The sequence below is a fragment of the Anopheles arabiensis genome, chromosome 3, assembly GCF_016920715.1.
Source record: "Anopheles arabiensis isolate DONGOLA chromosome 3, AaraD3, whole genome shotgun sequence".
Classification (NCBI taxonomy): Eukaryota; Metazoa; Arthropoda; class Insecta; order Diptera; family Culicidae; genus Anopheles; species Anopheles arabiensis.
Window position 1 is genome coordinate 65017331 of NC_053518.1, and position 15664 is coordinate 65032994.

General features: G+C 49.4%; 4 protein-coding genes across 7 annotated transcripts in view; 2 read left to right on the top strand and 2 right to left on the bottom strand.

Moving 5' to 3' along the window:
- Nucleotides 1-180: 180 nt before the first annotated feature.
- Nucleotides 181-9614, top strand: LOC120900410 (phosphatidylinositol 4-kinase alpha). 4 transcript variants are annotated; one of them, XM_040307375.1, is made up of 14 exons: nucleotides 181-380; nucleotides 475-688; nucleotides 801-1562; nucleotides 1631-1837; nucleotides 2289-2324; nucleotides 2542-2642; nucleotides 2711-2873; nucleotides 3468-3954; nucleotides 4684-4912; nucleotides 4978-7623; nucleotides 7701-7821; nucleotides 7895-8454; nucleotides 8536-8782; nucleotides 8873-9614. In XM_040307375.1, the coding sequence occupies exons 1-14, from the start codon at nucleotides 291-293 to the stop codon at nucleotides 9256-9258; spliced, it is 6249 nt and encodes a 2082-aa protein (XP_040163309.1). In that variant the 5' UTR covers nucleotides 181-290; the 3' UTR covers nucleotides 9259-9614. The 4 variants fall into 4 exon arrangements, with proteins under 4 accessions (XP_040163309.1, XP_040163310.1, XP_040163311.1 ...); XM_040307376.1 differs by having other exon boundaries at nucleotides 4693-4912; XM_040307377.1 differs by lacking the exon at nucleotides 2289-2324.
- Nucleotides 8802-12426, bottom strand: LOC120900411. The gene is made up of 6 exons (XM_040307379.1): nucleotides 12266-12426; nucleotides 11948-12185; nucleotides 11762-11862; nucleotides 11587-11697; nucleotides 11455-11508; nucleotides 8802-10055 (listed from the first exon to the last, which is right to left on the bottom strand). Exons 1-6 carry the CDS (start codon nucleotides 12296-12298, stop codon nucleotides 9729-9731), a joined length of 864 nt encoding a protein of 287 aa, XP_040163313.1. The 5' UTR covers nucleotides 12299-12426; the 3' UTR covers nucleotides 8802-9728.
- A 99-nt stretch (nucleotides 12427-12525) lies between these two features.
- On the bottom strand, nucleotides 12526-13980 carry LOC120901460. Its single transcript, XM_040309429.1, has 5 exons — nucleotides 13803-13980; nucleotides 13517-13733; nucleotides 13363-13448; nucleotides 13200-13277; nucleotides 12526-13128 (listed from the first exon to the last, which is right to left on the bottom strand). Exons 1-5 carry the CDS (start codon nucleotides 13833-13835, stop codon nucleotides 12700-12702), a joined length of 843 nt encoding a protein of 280 aa, XP_040165363.1. The 5' UTR covers nucleotides 13836-13980; the 3' UTR covers nucleotides 12526-12699.
- Nucleotides 13981-14524: 544 nt separating this feature from the next.
- Nucleotides 14525-15664, top strand: part of LOC120899761 (serine-rich adhesin for platelets) — a 61139-nt gene continuing 59999 nt past the window's right edge. Inside the window, exon 1 of the mRNA XM_040305954.1 lies at nucleotides 14525-14593. The gene's annotated coding sequence lies outside the window, so the exon portion shown is untranslated. The remainder of the gene's footprint in view (nucleotides 14594-15664) is intronic.

Below are 15664 nucleotides of genomic sequence, written 5' to 3' on the forward strand. Positions count from 1 at the left end.
AATTTTAATGAACCAAAACGAATGATAAATAATTAAATAAAAAATTAAAAAGCAGATTTCAGACATTTTAACATTTTTCACATCTCTTTTTGCTTTTCGTTTGAAAATTATAAAGTCGAGTTTTTCTTCATTCGAGCACACTGCTCGAGTCCACTGTGCCGTCATCGCTCAAATGTCAACACACAAAAAAAGTAAATAAAAAAACGGGATCGAAAATTGGACCAGACAGGCACACAGGCAGAGCAGAGTGGAGCTGATAAAAAGTAGCGATAAAAATATCCTCCGCAGCCATGGTGGGAAATGAGCGCTTTTCCTTCCAAAAAACCGTCCAGTGTTTGGCCCGTGTACTGGCCATGATAAAGCCCACGCCATGGGAAAAGGTATGTAGCAAGCTGTGTGCGTGTGTGTCCCACCGAATCGCTGGAGCCCCTGAGTCATTGTGTATTTTTTGCTGCTGTTGGTGTCTTTTCGCAGGTGCAAACACTGTTCAAGTACTGCCCGCAGGAAAATGCGGCCGGAGTGTTCTGTCTCGATGCCCGGGCCCAGGATGCGGTCATCGCCCTCGGGCTGTACTTCCTGGAGAGTGGCTATCAGTATCCGAAGGAAATCATCCCCTACCTGCTGCGGCTCGCCAAAGCACTCCCGAAGGCCGTATGGATCGATGACGTCAAGCCCAACAAAATCGATAGTGAGTGTTAAATCCTGCCCTGCCACCCTCCCGGAAGCAATTCCCTTGGCGGTGCTGGTGGTGATTTAATTAACTTTACGCAATGTGTATCACGTTACGCGCCTTGTTACAGAAATACCTACGGCGGAAAAGTTTGCCTTCTGCCTGAACAGCCTGCTGTCCGACATTGCCGTCGGATGTCCGGAGCATCGCGATGAGATCATCCTCATCCAGGTGGAGGTGCTGACAGTCCTAACGAACATGATCAAGGGCAGCAAGGAGAGCAGCACGCTGCCCCCGATCATCCTATGCAAAGCGACCGTTCCGCTGCTGCTCGGGCTGAGCCGCTCGATGGGCCGTTATGCCGCCTGTGACCCGCCCCTACTCTGCCGCCTCTTTCCAAAGGATGAAATACTCGTCATAAAGTCGGCCGAAACGCCCCTTTCCACGGACGCAAAGGACAGCACAAGCGTGAGCCAGTTCCGCTCGATCATACCGCGATCGATGTCGGGCAGCCTGTCCGTCGATGCGGGCGAGACGGAAAAGTCAATCCACAGCAGCCGGAAGAAGCTCAGCTCGTTCTACTCCGTGCCGTACGATCCGACGACGTACTTTTTCGCAAAGTATGGCTCCAGCTTTAACCAGTTCCCGAACATGCGTTTCTGCGACTCGATGGAGAAGAACGATCGGCTCCAGTTTCCGATCAACCATCTGCAGACGATCTTTGCGCTGGCGAAGAAGCTGCTGACGAAGGAGACGCTCGAACATCTGGACGAACAGGCGGGCGATATATACGCGCTGAATCAGATCAAACCGTACGGGTATAAGAGCTTCTCGGAAACGATCAATCTGGTGATGGTGACGTTGCTGCGCGAGATACTGCAAAATCAAACAGGTGAGAGGGGTTTGAGGCGAACGGATTAGAAGAATCGATTACTAATACTGCTTTCCATTAAATTGTAGACTTACCAACACCCTTCACGAAGGATGTACAGGAGTTTGTTAAGCGCCTGTTCCTAATCGGCCAAACCGAGCTGCAAAACAAACAGCACGATGCCATCGATCGTGTGCGCGATCCTAGCAACATCGTCGTCAACAAGTACAAGATCAACGTGATGGCCAATGCGGCGTGCGTCGATTTGCTCGTCTGGGCGATCGGCGATGAAACAGGTACGGTTTGAGCTTAACCCGGACATCCAAACACAATCTCACACCGTAACACACACCCACATTACACTGCTCATTGTATTTACCTAAAACATGGTACAATCGGCCGAACACTCCTTTCCGCACTCTGACCACCCATGTTCTATCGGTTCCAGTCGACAACTTGTGCGACCTGCTAACGTATCTGCAAGAAAGTTTATCATTCACGATGGGTTTAGGTGATTTTGGTGGTTTGGTTTCTTTCGTTTTCTTTTTTTGTTTGATTTGCGTTACCGAGTTTGATTTCTTTTGATTTTATTTCTGATTGATTGATTGATTGATTGTGTTGCTGCTCTGTGTCCTGTTCATATATATGTATATGTTGCCTTATTTCCTTCTTATTTTTTTTCTGTTTCTTTTACTTGCCTTCATTGCGTTGTTTTATACATAATGCCCGTGTTTCATGTTGCTACAGTTTTGTCGGGGGATTTCGCTTTGGACAGGTGGAAGGGTATGTTTTTTTGTACAAATGAACAAAGAAAAAAAACAACGAAAAAATGAACTCACAACACGCAAAGCAATGCGGTTGCTGTCTGGTTGTGTTGAAGTTGATCCTCTCAACCTGCTTCTGTCCGATTTGATTGCGCAACGCTCTGCTCGGATGAGAGTTGATAGCATATTTTGGAGTTCGGAAATCATCTAATCGGAACCCTTTCTCCCACATACAGAGGCCGATAAGCTGTGCAGTCGGCTGTACCAGAAGCTCAACTCGGTGCTCGGCCACAAGGTGGTGATGGATCATATGCCGCTGCTAATGGTTTGCTTGGAGGTAATGTTTTCCCTTTTAATGTAAATTTTCAATTTTAAAATTGACCATGTGTTTGTGTGTGTTTGCAGGGATTGGGCAAGCTGGCGCAAAAGTTCCCCAATATTGCGGGCACCTCGATATCCTACCTGCGGGACTTCCTGGTCGATCCGAGCCCAATCTTAACGAAGCTTCACGTGCAATCGCAAGCACAAACGAAGAAGGACAAAGAGAACGCTCCTTTCCGAATCGTGGGTAAGTAGCATTGAGCTGGGCATTTAAACTAGAGTTGGGTTTTATGAATCTTTCGTTGAGATTCATTTATATTAATGAGTGATTCTAATCTCGTATCGAATCTCTAAAGATGCATGAATCTCTCTTGTCTAAAGAAGAATAATGAATCTCTATGAGGATTTATGAATTTCGAAAGATTCCCGAATCTTTTAAGATCAATACATCTCCAGGGTTTTATGAATCATTAAACATGTATGATTTCCAAAATATTGTAGTTGCGCGATCCTATGGTACAGTGGTTAACTCGCACGACTTAACAACCATGCCCGTCGTAACAAAACAAACCTGTACAAACAACAATATTGTTACGTTCATAAGAAGCTCAAGCTCTATCAATCTTTGAAGATTATGAGTCCCTTGAGACTCATGAATCCCTGGAGATTTCTGAATCTTGCCAACCGAGATTCAGATTCATTGAATTGAATCATTGATAATTTCAAAGATTCATTCAGATTCCACGAATCTGAATCAGATTTACCCAACACTAATTGAAGTCCCTTCTTTCCCCAAACAAACAATCTAACAATGCTCTCCCCATTTCTCTGCTTTATACAGTACAAGGCTCCGATTTCAAAGCGTTCGATCACGCCACCAAACCGAAAGGACTGACCAAGTCCGCCCAGGAAGCGTTCGAAGCGTTGCGCGATGCAGCGATCGAAAATCTGAGCATCGCGCTACGGGCAGCACACGCCCTCGACCAGTACTGTGTGCCGGCCCTCGTGGCGAACGTGTCCAATCGCCTATTTACCGCCGAAAAGCAGGAAAGCGAATCGAGCCTAGTGTCGCTCAACATTATCGTAATGCTGGGGCACGTGGCGGTCGCGCTCAAAGACACGCCGAAAACGACCAACAACATATTGCAGTTTTTCATCCAACGCTTTTGCAAGGTACCATCGGAGCAGAATGTGCTGATCGTCGATCAGCTCGGTTGCATGATCATCTCCAAGTGTGAGCCGCAGGTGTTTGAGGAGATTATGAAAATGTTCTCGCGCGTCACCGTGCAGGCCGCGTCGCTCGCTTACTCGACCAATCCGGAGCAAAGGTAATGTGTGCGAGGAGGCGAATAGGCGTTTCTTCAGGAAGAATGCTTCAGAAGCTTCCCTCTTTCAATCATTCATTCTATTTCCATTCTGCGTGTGTGTGTGTGCTCTAATTGGAATTCATTTTCGATCTTTCACTGGTTTCGTTAGCATCATGCATCTCGTTTCATTTTATGTAAAAAAATCCTCTTTTTTATTTTGTCTCCACAAATCATTTGTTGCAAACTAATCGTAACTATCTTACCTGCCGAATCTTCCCCTAAAAATGATATGATTAAGTATCTCAAGACATTTCAGATTACATCCTCTTCCCTTTCTCCGTTTCGTTGATCTTCTGTTGCATGCTACGTACTCTTTCTATCTTCTGCCTGCGTCTGTGTCTGTGTCTACTTTCTTCTCCATCTCCGTACACCCGAGTGACTGACCCGGCTTGTTGGTGTGGTTGTTTGACTCACCCCGGAAATGGAACTCATCCCTCACTAGTGCGTCAAGAGAAGCGTAACAACACAGACCACTCGGTGGTCAAGATTTTGCATTTTGTTGTCGTTTGCCCTATTTTTTGTTTTTGTCACTCTCTTTGTCATCTGTGTTTCGTCTGAATCAGTCATTTAAAATTTTCAAAATTTTTGCTTCCGCCACGGTACACCACCACGACCACCACCATCACCTACACCTACACTTCCGTGCTGCTGTGCTGCTCGTTGTGTCGGTGTTTAAAAAAAACGAAACAGTGTTTACAGGAAATCGTACCACCACGTGTCGGATGCGGTCGTCAATGCGCTCGCGAACATTGCCGCCAACATACAGGGCGAGCTGGAGATGCTGGACCTGCTCGGGAAGCTGCTGGAGCTGTTCGTGCAGATCGGGCTGGAGGCGGAACGGTCCTCGGACAGTACGTCCGGTGCGCAGAAGGCTAGCTCGAGTGCGGGCAACCTCGGCATGCTGATTCCAGTGATTGCGGTAAGAGGAATGCTTCCATTTATCCTCTTCCTTTCAAAACATTAACCGTTTGTTTCCTTCCTCAGGTCTTGGTGCGACGACTTCCACCGATCAAAAACCCAAAGCAGCGCCTGCACAAGCTGTTCAAAGACTTCTGGCTGTACTGCGTGGTGATGGGCTTCACCAATTCGCGCCTCTGGCCGTCCGACTGGTACCAGGGCGTGCAGCAGATAGCGGCCAAATCGCCCCTGCTCATCTCCCAGACTGCGCACCGGTCGGAGATGCGCGAGCTAAACTACACCTCCGCCATCCGGTCCGGCAGCGTTAGCTTGATGGAGCTGCGCAACCAAATACTGCTGCTGCTCGACCACCCGCCCGCGGACATCACGGCCTGCATCAACAAGCTCACGTTCGCGCAGTGCGCCTACCTGCTGAGCGTGTACTGGCTGGAGATATTGCGGGTGGAGAACGCGTCTGAGCCGAGCCTGGAACCGATCCTGAGCTACCTGTGCGATAATGCGCTGCTGAAGGACAAGTACGGCATGTGGCAGTGTGTGCGCTGCATTGGCGATCAGGTGTTCGAGAAGTTCCGCAGCGTGCTGCTGGCGCAGGACTCGGTGCGCGAGAAGGTGCTCGAATCGCAGGCGATGCTGCTGCTCGTCTACTTCAACCACATCCACAAGCAAATTCAGCTGGTGGCGGACCAGTACCTGTCCCAGCTGGTCGACAAGTTCCCGCACCTGCTCTGGAACCGGAAGGTGCTGTGGTGCATGCTGGACGTGCTGCAGCTGCTAGCGTTCTCGCTCACGCTCGACCCGAACGAGGAGACGCCGACGCTGCGTGTCAACTCGACGCCCTACACGCTGCAGCTGATGGATAGTTTGCCGGCGCGGGAAAGCCGCGTGAAGGATTTCGCCGACCGGTGCCAGGGCATCGTGAATGAGGCGATGAAATGGGCACCGAAATCAACGCGCAGCCATCTGCAGGAGTACCCGAATCAGGTGCCATCGACGAGCCTTTCGAACCACAGCGGCTTGGCGCTGGCCGTTGATTCGATTTTGCACACGTGGGTAGCGAACGCAACGATTCCGACGGCGACAAAGCGACCGCACTGCGTTAACAGTGACACTTCGAAGTTTGTGTCGGTGCTTTGCTTGCGCAGCAAGTACGCGGGTGAGATTTCCGGCCTGCTGTCCGTGCTGGAGGATGAGGAGAAGAAGGGACTGGCCGATCGGCTCGTGCGGGATGTGTGGGACGCTTGTGCGGAGAAGAGCGACCCGAAGCATCGTGGAGCGTTGTGGCGCGCGACCGCCTACTTGATACTGTGCTCGAGCGCTAACCGGAAGCTGCTGCACGCGATCTCCTCCTCGCAGGTGCAGCTGTTCACCGAGAGCGCGATGGAGACGGCGGTCGAGTGCTGGCAGTGGATTCTGACCGCCCGGCAGGATCTGGAGCTGTGCTTCATACAGGAGATGGTGACCGCGTGGCAGACGACGTTCGACAAGCGCATGGGGCTGTTTTCGGAGGAGCACGATGTGACGAGTCCGCTCGCTGCGTACGAAGGCTGTCGGTTGGTGCCGAAGCCAATCGTCGTTGCGCCGCATCTGATCTGGCTGCAGCTGCTATCGGAGATGGTCGACACGGCCAAGTACTGCAACCGGGACAAGGTGGAAATGTTTTGTATGCTGCTTCACCGCTGTCTACCGTTCAGCAGGGATTTCAAGCAAAATCGGCACATCTCCACCGTGGGGTGCCGGTTCAAGCTGCTCCAGTGTGGACTGTCGCTGCTGCAGGGCAACACCATTCCCAAATCGCTTGCGCGCAACATACTGCGCGAGCGGATCTACGCTAACGCGCTCGATTACTTCTGCGGGCCGCAGCTCTGCCCGAGCCAGCCACGCGAGGCGCTGCTCGAGGACATTGCGATACTGCTCAAGTTCTGGCAGACGATGCGCAGCGAGAAGAAGCATCTCGTCGCGTCGGAGGTGAGCGATTACGAGCTGCACACGGCGTCGGTCAATCTGTCCGTGCAGAAGGTGTCGCTGGATACGGTTTCGCTGGCCGGTAGTGAGGTGGCCCGTTCGACGAGCAGCGGTAATGCCGGCTGGTACAACACGATCCCGCACTCGACGTCGACGCTTTCGAAGCGATCGGCACGCATCAAGCGTCCACCGTACCCGAAGGATGCGTACGATAAGGATTACATGAAGAAGCGCAATTTGATTCTGGAGCTGCTGGCCGTTGAGATTGAGTTTATGCTGATTTGGGCCAATCCACTCGCCCTGCCCGAGCTGCAAATCCCGGGCGAAGAGTCCGTGGCGGAGTGGAGGGCACGTCCGATGAAGCTGAACGTTTGGCGTGACTTCACGCGGTTGGCTTGGTCGTACAATCCGGCGCTGGCGGTGTTTTTGCCTCAGCGCATCCGCAATGCGGAAACGATCGAGGACGAGGTGACCCGGTTGGTCTGTTCGGACCCGATGGCAGCGGTGCACATTCCCGAGGCGCTCAAGTATCTCGTCACCACCAAGACGGTGCTGAACGAAGCGCCCGAGCTGGTGTACATGCTGACGTGGGCGCGGGTGAACCCGATACAGGCGCTGTCGTACTTTTCACGCCAGTATCCGACCCATCCGCTGACGGCGCAGTACGCGGTGAAGACGCTCAATTCGTACCCGGCCGAAGCGGTCCTGCCGTACATTCCGCAGCTGGTGCAAGCGTTACGACACGATACGGTAAGCCGTTAGAGGGACATTCTTGGTTAGGAGTATTAGAAAAACGATTAATTTGTTCGTTTTTTGCCCTCTTCCAGATGGGTTATGTGACGGAGCTGATCAAGCACATCTCCAAACGGTCGCAAATTGTGGCCCACCAGCTCGTTTGGAACATGCAGACCAACATGTACATCGACGAGGAGATGCACCATCGTGACTGTAAGGAAAAGCACATCACTTTCCTTTTACTTCTTTTTACTCTTTTCATTATTTTCTCTCATTTCCCCTCCAGCACTTTACGACGCACTGGAATCGCTCTCGCAAAACATCATCTCGTCCCTGTCCGGCCCGGCCAAGCGGTTCTACGAGCGGGAGTTTGATTTCTTCGGCAAAATTACCGCCGTCAGCGGCGAGATTCGCTCGTTCCCGAAGGGCCAGGCGCGCAAGAAGGCCTGCCTGGAGGCGCTCAGCCGCATCAAGGTCCAGTCGGGCTGCTACCTTCCCTCGAACCCGGAAGCGATGGTGCTCGACATCGACTACAACAGCGGCACACCGATGCAGAGTGCGGCGAAGGCGCCGTACCTTGCCCGGTTCCGCGTGCAGCGCTGCGGCATCACCGAGCTGGAAACGATGGCGATGGAGGTGTCGAACAATCCGGACTCGCAGATCGACGGGCCGCGCCTCAACTCGCTTGGGCCGGAAGCGTGGCAGGCGGCCATCTTTAAGGTCGGTGACGATGTGCGGCAGGACATGTTGGCGCTGCAAGTGATTTCGATCTTCAAGAACGTGTTCCAGCAGGTTGGGCTGGAGCTGTACCTGTTCCCGTACCGTGTCGTCGCCACAGCGCCCGGGGTAAGTGGAGCGGAAATTGGTGTGATATCGTTTGAATTTGTCTATTAATACTCTTTTGTTTCGCTCCTTCCCCCACCCCAGTGTGGTGTGATCGAGTGTGTGCCGAACGCGAAATCACGCGACCAGCTGGGCCGGCAGACCGATTTTGGGTTGTACGAGTACTTTCTGCACCAGTACGGGGACGAAACGTCCAAAGAGTTCCAGTCGGCCCGCAGCAACTTTGTCAAATCGATGGCCGCCTACTCGGTGATCGGGTACCTGCTGCAGATAAAGGATCGCCACAACGGCAACATCATGATCGACAAGGATGGCCATATTATTCATATCGGTAATATATTCTCTCGCTCTCGAAAACATCTCCACTTTATTGGTACATTTGGAACGAAACTTTTATTCAATTTGTTTTCCCTCTTTTTAGACTTTGGCTTCATGTTTGAATCGTCCCCGGGTGGCAACATTGGCTTCGAGCCGGATCTTAAGCTCACGGACGAGATGGTGATGGTGATGGGGGGCAAGATGGAGGCGGCCCCGTTCAAATGGTTCTGCGATCTGTGCGTCCAGTCGTTCCTCGCGATTCGCCCGTACCAGGACGCGATCGTGACGCTGGTGTCGCTGATGCTCGACACCGGGCTGCCCTGCTTCCGAGGGCAAACGATCACGCTGCTGAAGCAGCGGTTCGTGCCGACCAAGAACAGCAAGGAGGCGGCCGCCCACATGCTCGGCGTGATACGCAACTCGTACCAAAACTTCCGCACGCGCACGTACGACATGATCCAGTATTATCAGAATCAAATTCCATACTAGAAAGTGGGACGGCGGGGGATGGTAGGATAAGGGGAAGAAAATTGCCGTATAAATTAATCCATTCGTGTTGGGCTTGTAGGGTAGGGTGCTGGGAGGAGGGGTTCTACGTTTATATGTTGTATCGTTACCAAAGGTATGTGTTGGGGAAGGCGGGGGTGGGCCATTGCGTAGGCAAAAACAATGACAAGACCGCACACCGTGCGCGTGTCACTATAGATCAAATCTGTTTAATAGTGTGATTTAGCCAATTGTCGGTGTGGTAGACATGTATTACTCTTGTTACTATTTTCTCGCTCTCATTGTTGAAACGAAGGATAACGAAATCCTTAAAATACACGGAACATAATCCTTCACAATTTGTGGGGTTTGTGGCGTCTGCTAAATGCTCGTCATACATTCGAAAAACAACTTAATAATACTCTATTTCCTTACACACTACTGCTGCTGTTGTGCGCCTTCCTTGGAAGCTATCATTTTTTCCCATCGTAAGGCACACCGAACTGCTTCTCGAACGCGTGCTTCTGCGCCTTCGCTATCAGGTCGTGTATTTGGATGCGCAGCTTCCGCTTCGTCTTGGCCGAGAACTGTTTCAGCAGCAGCGCCACACTGTGCCCGTATATCTCGTCCTCGTCCTGTGTGTGCAGTATATTGCACCCGCGCACCTCGCCCGGGGTCGGTGACGGCGAGCGCGACCGTGGTTCCGCCTTGACCGCAACAAATTCCGGTGCCATGCTGTAGCGCGGCTTGGCCATCAGCTTGGACTGCTTCACTGGCCTAATCAGTGCGGGGGGTGGTGCCTATTTATTTGGGGAGTAATGGTGAGTAAAATGAAAACTTTCTATCAGTGCTGCAAAATGTCACCATCGATGTCATAAAAAAATCTGACTGAAAAAAATCCATGTCAGCGCCACGTACTGAATTGTGAAAAACGCAGGTGATACTCAAAATGATTGGCGAGACATTTTTGCGACCATTGCTTGGTCAGTCACTATATTATGACTTTTTTATACTGTGATCAGTTCTGCAAAATGTCACAGTCATAGCGTCACGAGTGATGATTCTACTGTGATGATCAGAGGTGAGACTCAAACTGTTGGTGCGACCATCACATGCTTGGTGACAGTTTGTGCAACCAACTCATGGTCAGTCACTTGGTCGCGACATTTTCTGTCGGTGATCATCACGATCATCATGGGGGATATGCGGTGCTTGCGAGTGGTCCCAAGCAACAAAATGAGCATGTTTTCTCGCACTGTTTGACCCGACAGACAATCAAAGCAGACGAGACGAGAAAGCATGCTCATTTTGCTTGGGATCACACGCCCAGTATATTCCAAGATTGATTATCACCGACAGAAAATGTCGTGACCAAGTGAGTGACCAAGAGTTGGGTGCTAAGCAAAATGTCATCAAACATGTGATTGGTCCACTCAGTGTTTGAGTCTCACCTCTGATCATCTCAGTTGTGTACGTGAGCTGATTTGAGCTTCGTTTCAGTCTGTTCAAAGACAGAAAAAATATCATAATTATGCTTGCACCGGCATTACAGGGTTTTACAGGGCTTCTCAAGGTTGTGAGACACTTCCCTGACACTTTCTTATGCGAAGTGAACTACATACGATCGAAATTGGACTCTGGGCACCCCTTATGAACAGGCTCCTTGGAAATTCCTATTGGATTTGTCCAACAAAGATGCTATAGAGTCCAATTCCCATTACAATAAGATAATTTCACTAAAGAAAGAGTCAATAACGTGTCCCACAGGTATGAGAGCTCCTTGAAAATGTAAGATCAGCTTGTCACAGTTAGAGAATCGCGTTGGACACAAGCATTCGCAAGTCGCGTTCGGCATGTCATGACTAGTGATGGGTCAAGTACCACTTTTCACTGTGTGGTACTGTGGTAGCACACACAGTCTACTGTGCCTACTTAATGTGTGGTCGCACAGTAGCTGTGTTCCCTCACAGTTTTTGTGCACGCACACAGCTACTGTGCGACCGCACAATTACTGTGTTATCGCACAGTTACTGTGTTCGGAGTCTGTGTGCGGAGCACATAAACTGTGCGAAGTGTGGCACCACAATTTTATAAAATGTGCAATTGTGCTCGCACATGGTGATGGTATTGACATTTTACAGCACTACTTTCTGTACGGAAACTGTATTCCTTTTTTAGGGTTGGTCGCAGAGTACTTACTCGTTTAATCACTAGATCGCCCACTTCTTGCGTTGTTGTGGAGCTTGTGGGCAGCTTGAAAAAAAAGGAAACAAACAAAACGTTGTTAATATGATTGTGTTGAATACAGTAATCATTCATTTGCAATCTAACTTCTTCTGAATTCGACTCCTCCATGCATGCGTCCTCCAGTTTCGTCCGTTTCGATGGACTTGCTTCGCCTTCATCCTGGTCTGCTCGCGGTAGCCGGATCCTTGTCGGTGGCTGAAATTGTATTTACGACACGACTAGAGAGTTTGCAACAACAGCAAAACGCCGGCACACTTACCGCTATCATAGGACTGTCTTCTAAACCTTCCAGCTCTTCGCTTACCGTAAACAGCATGGCCGAAAAGTAGGGCCACTTGATGAACGGCAGCCGGGTGTCAACTGGGAAAGGGGGGAAAAAAACGCAAAAACCCTTTTTAGCAAAACGCCAATGGAAAACTAACCGCAGTGACCGCTTCGCACTTACTGCCAGCCGCATTCCTTTTCCGTATCGTGCATCGGTACTGGCGCATCGAGGAGCGTAGGGAGGCCCATTTTTCCACCAGATCGTCCGCACTGTAGCCCAGCTTGACGGAAAGCTCGCCCCACGCCGTGTCACGCACATGCTTATCCTTGTGGCCCTCGTCGTTGCGATCCCACAGACAATGGTACTTTTTCAGCTCCTCGATGAAGTAGAGCGTCTCTTCCCGTGTCATTTCTATGCTCTGGAAAACAAAACAAAAACAGGGAAAGAGTGTTCAACATGGTTCTGCAATTTGTTTGAGCGAGCGAACTTTGCACTCACTTTTTTCTTGCGCGGTTTCACTGTTCTGTTCATTTTGAATTAGTTTTTTATCACTTTTTGTTAGAATTCCGGCGTTAATTTTTGAATGCGTGCAAAATAATTCGCCCGAAACCAGCAGAAGGAGAAAAGCGATGACAACAAAGCGTCCGTAGTGGATGTAAACATTGTCCTGACGACAGCTCAGAGCAAGACCAAGGTTATGAGTGAAAGATGTGTCGATCAAGGTGTGTATGAATGCGAATGGGACATAGCAAAATGAATCGGTTTGAGTTGTTGAAAAGTTTTATTTTCATTTGTTATTCAATTATTTTCATCTTAATTCCATCTTCATTCCATATCTGTCACGAGCTGTGTTTCCTTTCCATATTTTCAGAGTTCAATCAATTAAAATAAGTCATGTCATTCGCGTATCATCTGCTTGTACTTGTTTGCCGTTAGTCAAATGAATCTCCGAACTGTTGCTCGTACTGCCGCTTCTGCGCCTTTACGATCAGGTCGTGAATTTCAATCTGAAGCTTTCGTTTCACTGGAGCCGGAAACTGTTTCAGTAAGTACGCTACGCCTTGTACGTAGAAAAAATCTTCATCCTGTTCGCCGACGGCATGCGGTTGAATACTGATCGAATGGTGCGTTTGGTTGCGAGGAATCTGTTTCGGTTCGGGAGGGCGAGCTGAACATTCTTCCAATCTCTCAACCTCATTGTGAGCGGCAGCGAAATCGGGTGGCGGTGCTGGTGGAGATGGTGAATCCATTGCCGGTTCATTCTTTACTACACCATCGACGGGTGGCTCGGGTTGATTCAATGCCGTGGGAGGGTTGTCTTGCATCGGTTGTCGTTGTGTGACGCTGTTTGGAAATAGGTTCTGTGGAAATATTCGAAATAGAAGCGTATGTTAAAGCACACAACGATCGAAAGAAATGTTATAAATAGTACCCTTCGCATTTTTAGCTTCAATTTGCGCACTGGATTAATATTGTTGGGACCTTTGCACACCACACGCATCTTTCGAGGCTGCAATAGTGAGAGAGAATTTATAGCGAAATGTTGTCATAATCAACTGGTGCTTTCGTTACTGGTCCCGCTTGCTTTTACTTACATTTATACTGCTCTGTTCGTTTGGTCCATCCAGGAATTTCATGGCTGGAAAGTACACCCAGGTTACCGAGTCGGGTCCAACAGTTCCTAAAATTAAGCACGGCACATCACAAAACATGCCCAATCCATATGTAGCACCCGCGAAGAAGCCTTACTGCAACGCATTTTGCATTTCCTGTACGAGGACTGCAGAGATCGCCACTTTTCCATCAGGTCGTATGCGCTGCAGCCCACGGTTTGCGAGACGGTCTCCCACGCTTCTTCCCGGCTCGGCTGCTGGTTGTTGATCCGGTACGTCCGGTCCCACAGGCACCGATGCTCCCGTATGACCGAGATGAGATTCAACGTTTCGTCCTCGGTCATCCAGATCGTCTGCAAAGCGCGGCACAGGTCCAATGGTGAGAAGAATGGGTAAAACTGAAGTGCACCGGCCCCACCTACCTTCTTCCGTGATCTCTTCATTGTCTCGTTCATTGCCGGGTTTTTGGCAAACTATTGACTAATGGAGTAGAAATATAGCCAGAAATAGCTGGAAAACAAGTGCGTCCGAAATAATCGTTTTGTACGGGTAGGGAGCAATTGTTTGGTTCAGTATGCAATGTAAACAAACGAAGCATTCGGCCTTTGACGTTTCTTGGTGTGCCAAGGTTTATGGAGAGAAGATGTTTTAGCTGGCTCAAAATTAAGATTTTTATAATTGTCTTTAAATTCTTAAGAGTGTATTCATGGTATTGGGTGTTATAAAAAACCATTAAAAACCGTTTACCATAAATTTGGGAATGAAAACAATAACCGTGGGAATTTGGGCATAATTTTAAATAAAAATAAAACAATTGCTAAAAATTACTTCAACTAAATTTAAGTTGAAATTACCCCGTGTGCTTCACTACCAATCATTGGCTGCTCACAGTAGGATGAAGCGAGACAAAAAGCACCCTAGTATGTGACACCTCACTCTCGCACATTGTAGAAGCCGCCTCTTCTCCAGCATCTTTCGATTCCTCTCAACATCGCTGTCTTTCTCTCTTTCTCACACACAGTTTTTCGTGTACCCTCTCTCACCAAAACCAGCACCGCAGCACTATGGGAAGGCACGCGCAAATCGGTCACAATTCGAGAGAGCGTAGAGCGTTGCAGAAAAAACAAATTCCGATTCTGTCGTATTTCTGCTCTCGCCTCGTACGCGTCCGGTTCGTAGTTGTAGCGTGCTTCGCCGTGTTCAAACAGAAAAAGTAAAGTTCTCTAATGTGTGTGTGTGTGTGTGTTTTTTCCTCTTACAGCGGGAAATTAATCGCATTTCGTAGCATTACTTTGAGCGGGAAGGGGAAAGAAAACAGTAAACGTTTCTTACATTTTACAAGGTGCACTTGAGGGGGGAAATTTTGTGGAGGTTTGGTGGCTTGTGGGGTGTTATTTTTCCAGTGCGTAAAAACGGTGATTTTGGAAGTGTGTGTGGTGACAGTTTTTTTTTTTTGAAAATGAAACAAATTAAATTGCAAACCCCCAAAATCCTTGCAATTCAGGTTGTATGTGTGTGTGTGTGAGTGTGCGTGCAATGCAATAAAGTGCAACCTATCAAGTGCATACAGATCGCAAGCGATGCATGGTGGCGTTGAGAGCGAATATCAGCAGCAGCAGAAGCAGCGCCACCAGAGTAACCCGTTTACGACCATATTTAGTAGGTTGGTACAGTGTATTAATCCAATTGCATACATTTTCCACCAGCCCCACTTTTCGCAAATATTTCCCCATATCCTTCCCTCCTCCATCTCTCGCCCATTTTTGCTGCATCGTCGTCCGGTCCGGAAATGCAACCGCGTGCATCAACGAAAACGTGAATGCGTTTGCCGTTTTTTGTTTCTTCTGTTGCTTTCTGTTTGTTGCTGCGTTGCCTACTTTGGGTCGGTTATTGTTGTTGCTAGTTGCTGGTGCGCATCGTATCACCTTTCCCTTGGCCCTCGCTGGCGATGGTGGTGGTTGCGAGTTGCGAGGGAGGAAGCTGCGTGTGGTTGTGCGTTTTGTTGCGCTTCGTTTCGCTAAGTGCATTTTGTGCTGCACTTGAAATGGAAGAGACGGAAGGCAAGGAAATATCGAAAAAGGGAGAAAGATGTGCTTTTGTGCCTGTCTGTGTGTGTGTGTGTGTGTTAGTTGGTCAAATGGTTGCATGGTGTGCATGTGCAGTTGCTGCACGGGATGGAATGGGAAACGGGAAGAAAAACTCAAGGCCCAAGAAACCAAGATGCATCACGCGCTCTCTCTGGACGGTGGCTGTGCACTGTGCATGTCCGTGTTTGTGTGTGTCT

Coding starts and splice junctions, on each gene's coding strand:
- LOC120900410 (XM_040307375.1), top strand. CDS start 291: ATGGTGGGAAATGAGCGCTTTTCCTTCCAAAAAACCGTCCAGTGTTTG. Junction 2,325..2,541: donor CGCTTTGGACAGGTGGAAGG/GTATGTTTTTTT, acceptor TCCCACATACAG/AGGCCGATAAGCTGTGCAGT. Junction 8,455..8,535: donor TCGTCGCCACAGCGCCCGGG/GTAAGTGGAGCG, acceptor CCCCCACCCCAG/TGTGGTGTGATCGAGTGTGT.
- LOC120900411 (XM_040307379.1), bottom strand. CDS start 12,298: ATGAACAGAACAGTGAAACCGCGCAAGAAAAAA. Junction 12,186..12,265: donor TGAAACCGCGCAAGAAAAAA/GTGAGTGCAAAG, acceptor TTTGTTTTCCAG/AGCATAGAAATGACACGGGA. Junction 11,698..11,761: donor AAGACAGTCCTATGATAGCG/GTAAGTGTGCCG, acceptor ATACAATTTCAG/CCACCGACAAGGATCCGGCT.
- LOC120901460 (XM_040309429.1), bottom strand. CDS start 13,835: ATGAACGAGACAATGAAGAGATCACGGAAGAAG. Junction 13,734..13,802: donor TGAAGAGATCACGGAAGAAG/GTAGGTGGGGCC, acceptor CGCGCTTTGCAG/ACGATCTGGATGACCGAGGA. Junction 13,449..13,516: donor GAAATGCAAAATGCGTTGCA/GTAAGGCTTCTT, acceptor GCTTAATTTTAG/GAACTGTTGGACCCGACTCG.